The 3,088-nt window shown below is 37.6% G+C and overlaps 1 protein-coding gene across 1 annotated transcript; it reads right to left on the reverse strand.

Annotated features, from left to right (window-relative positions):
* Positions 1–1,468: 1,468 nt before the first annotated feature.
* LOC124958693 (olfactory receptor 8D1-like) lies at positions 1,469–2,395 on the reverse strand. The gene has a single exon (XM_047517037.1). It carries the CDS (start codon positions 2,393–2,395, stop codon positions 1,469–1,471), a length of 927 nt encoding a protein of 308 aa, XP_047372993.1.
* Between the last annotated feature and the right edge of the window lie 693 nt (positions 2,396–3,088).

Raw genomic sequence — 3,088 nt, forward strand, 5'->3', positions numbered from 1 at the left:
TCACTCTTGAGATGGAACTAATAAGTTTATTATCCAAAATGTGATGACAGTTTCCAAGGTATATCCATGTGTCAAAATTAATAAAAGCTACATTTTACATATGTGCATTTTCATGTATTTCAACTGTATTTCAATTTGCTAATGTGTACAGATACTTCAGTAAAATTGATAAAAAGATATTTTGGTATTTATATTGAAACTGTTAAATTTATAAGTTAATTAGAGAAAACTAATATATTTAAATGTTTAATCATTCTAAGAAAAGAAAGTATCTTTTCATTTGTTCAAGCTACTTCTTTAACTCTCAGGAGTTCTTTAATGTTTTTCTCAAATTGAGTTTTCATTTTTTTTATTAAATACAGTAACATGTATTTTATTTATCTTGTTGCTATTGTAAATAAGGTTGATATACTGCAACTAGTTATAATTTTATATCAATATCTGAGTGCTAATTTAACTTTTCATGTTTTAGTTTTATCATTGATTCTGAAGGCATTTCAACATAGAAAATTATATCCTCTGGAATTACAGATATTGTCTTTCTTTTTTTCCTAATTCTTATGCTCTTATATCTCATGTCTAACTATATTTACTAAGAACATAAGTATGATAACCAATTAACATGGATTGTGGCACAAGCTTCCCTTATTCTGTACTTCAGTAGGGAGAACTCAGAACCAACAAAACCAACAAGGAAATGGAAAAAATGGGTTTTTGAATATATTACGTAGATAATAAAAGGTGAAAGTATATTGAAAATAAATGATGAAAGTATATTGAATAATAGCTTCTGACTAGAATTGCCATTATTTTCTGCAACTGTTTTTCCTGTGTTTGCTTGTTTGATTTCTCTCTCTCTCTCTCTCTCTCTCTCTCTCTCTCTCTCTCTCTCTCTCTCTCCTTCTTCTTCTTCTTTTATTTGTACATTTCTATAGTTCTCTCAAGAATTAATAAGAATTAATGAATGATATATAGATGGGGAGGTATTTTTCCATGTATATGAGCAGACCAATCAGGGCCCTTCACACAGGAGTCTTTAATAAGCAAGCATGAAATATTTGGAAAAGAAAAAGAATGTTAGATAAAATCCGAGTTCTCATTCCTTTTCTATTACAGTAAGAAAACAAAATTATCTAAACATCAGTGTTTCTGTCAAAACATGGGAACACTAATATGAAGTGCTTTTCATTTTACTTAAAATGTTGAATTGACTCTAGATGGGAAAGTAATTTCTAAATGTAGATTTTGGGCTGGGGATGTAGCTTGATGGTAGAGTACTTAATTAAATATCATGCAGAAGGTCTTGGGTGAAATTCCTAGCACACACACACACACACACACAAACACACACACACAAAGAAACAAACGAAAAATCTTGATAATTTGCCTACTACAACAAAATAACAAAGAAAAATGAATAAAACATACTGCTCATTTTTCCCATTTCTAAACTCCCAGAAAAGAAAACTCACTTTCCCACCAAAAGATTCTTCAATGCCTTCTTTACATCCTTGTTCCTCAGACTGTAAATTAAAGGGTTCAGCAAGGGGATCACTGTAGTGTAGAACACAGAGGACACCTTCTCCTGGTCCAGAGAGTTACTTGAAGGGGGCTTGAAGTACATGAAGGTGATAGAACCAAAGAAGATCCCCACAGCCATGAAATGAGAGCTGCAAGTTCCAAAAGCTTTGAACCGGCCCTCTGAAGAGCGGATGCGAAGGATGTTATAGAAGATGAAGGCATAGGAGATGGTAACAGCCAGGGTAGGCACCAAGGAGTTGAGCCCAGCAATAACAAAAAGGAGAAGCTCATTGAGGTGCGTGTTGGAGCAGGAGAGATTGAGGAGGGGAAGAACATCACAGAAGTAATGATTGATGAGGTGGGATTTGCAGAAGGTCAATTTCATCATGGCACTTGTATGGGCCACAGCAGACAGAACACCCAGGATGAAGGCCACCAGCACAAGTAGTGAGCAGAGCCAAGGGGACATGGTCACGTTATAAAGCAGTGGGCTGCAGATGGCAACATAGCGATCATATGCCATGGCAGTCAGGAGGTAACACTCAGCCACCACAAAGACCACAAAGAAAAAGAGCTGAGCCATGCACTCAGAATAAAGTATTGTGTTCTTTGTCTTTATGAAGTTCACCAACATTTTTGGGGTGATGACAGTGGAATAGCAGAGATCAATGAAGGACAAGCTGCTGAGGAAATAGTACATGGGGGTGTGAAGCTCAGGGCTGGCTGCAATCAGGAGTATCATGCCCAGGTTCCCCACCACTGTCACCACGTAGATTCCCAGGAAGAGGAGGAAGAGGGGCAGCTGGAGCTCTGGCTGCTGTGTTAAACCAAGAAAGACAAACATGGTTGCTGAAGAATGATTTGCTATGGCCATTCTTCCTTGAGATTTCTGTAGAAATGAAAATTGAGAATTACATTAAAGAGTATCACCTCTCCCCTTTCAAATAAAACAAAGCCAGTTCAAGAAAGTTAGTGAGAACAGAAAGACTAAGTCAAATTTTCATTGTCTCTGATTCCAATGTCTGTGCCCTATCTCCCTAAATCACCCTGGACTACCTTCCAGTTGATCCAGAATTGAGATCACAAAAAGTGCTAGCGGACTGACTTGGAAACCTTTATCTTCTAAATTTGGCAGCAAATTAAAATCATGTTATATGGGGAGATTTACTGATAGTCAGGTACTGATGGTAGAAAAGATTAATGGATGGTTCTAAGCACTGTTCCATCATTGCCAGTTTTCTCATACTCTGCATCTCCCATAACATCTGCAAACAAGGAAAGAATGACACCTCAGACACTTTTAGTTGGAGTGCAGTTGACCATGAAGTCGGTGTCAAACGTCCAATCATCACTCCCTGAGAGAAAATATCTCTAACAGCAGGACACCAGTGCGGAAAAAGTGGAAGTGCTCCTGCAACTTCCTACAACCTCTTGGCTCTCCACTGAGCTGGCAAAGAATGGGAATCAAGGGCTTCAGCACTGCATTCACCAATGAAAGACAGGTGCTCAGCTCAGGAGAGTCTGCTGACCAGCTTGCAATAGTGGTCAAGCTATTTGATGTAAATCT

The sequence above is a fragment of the Sciurus carolinensis genome, chromosome 11 (assembly GCF_902686445.1).
Source record: "Sciurus carolinensis chromosome 11, mSciCar1.2, whole genome shotgun sequence".
NCBI classification, from domain to species: domain Eukaryota; kingdom Metazoa; phylum Chordata; class Mammalia; order Rodentia; family Sciuridae; genus Sciurus; species Sciurus carolinensis.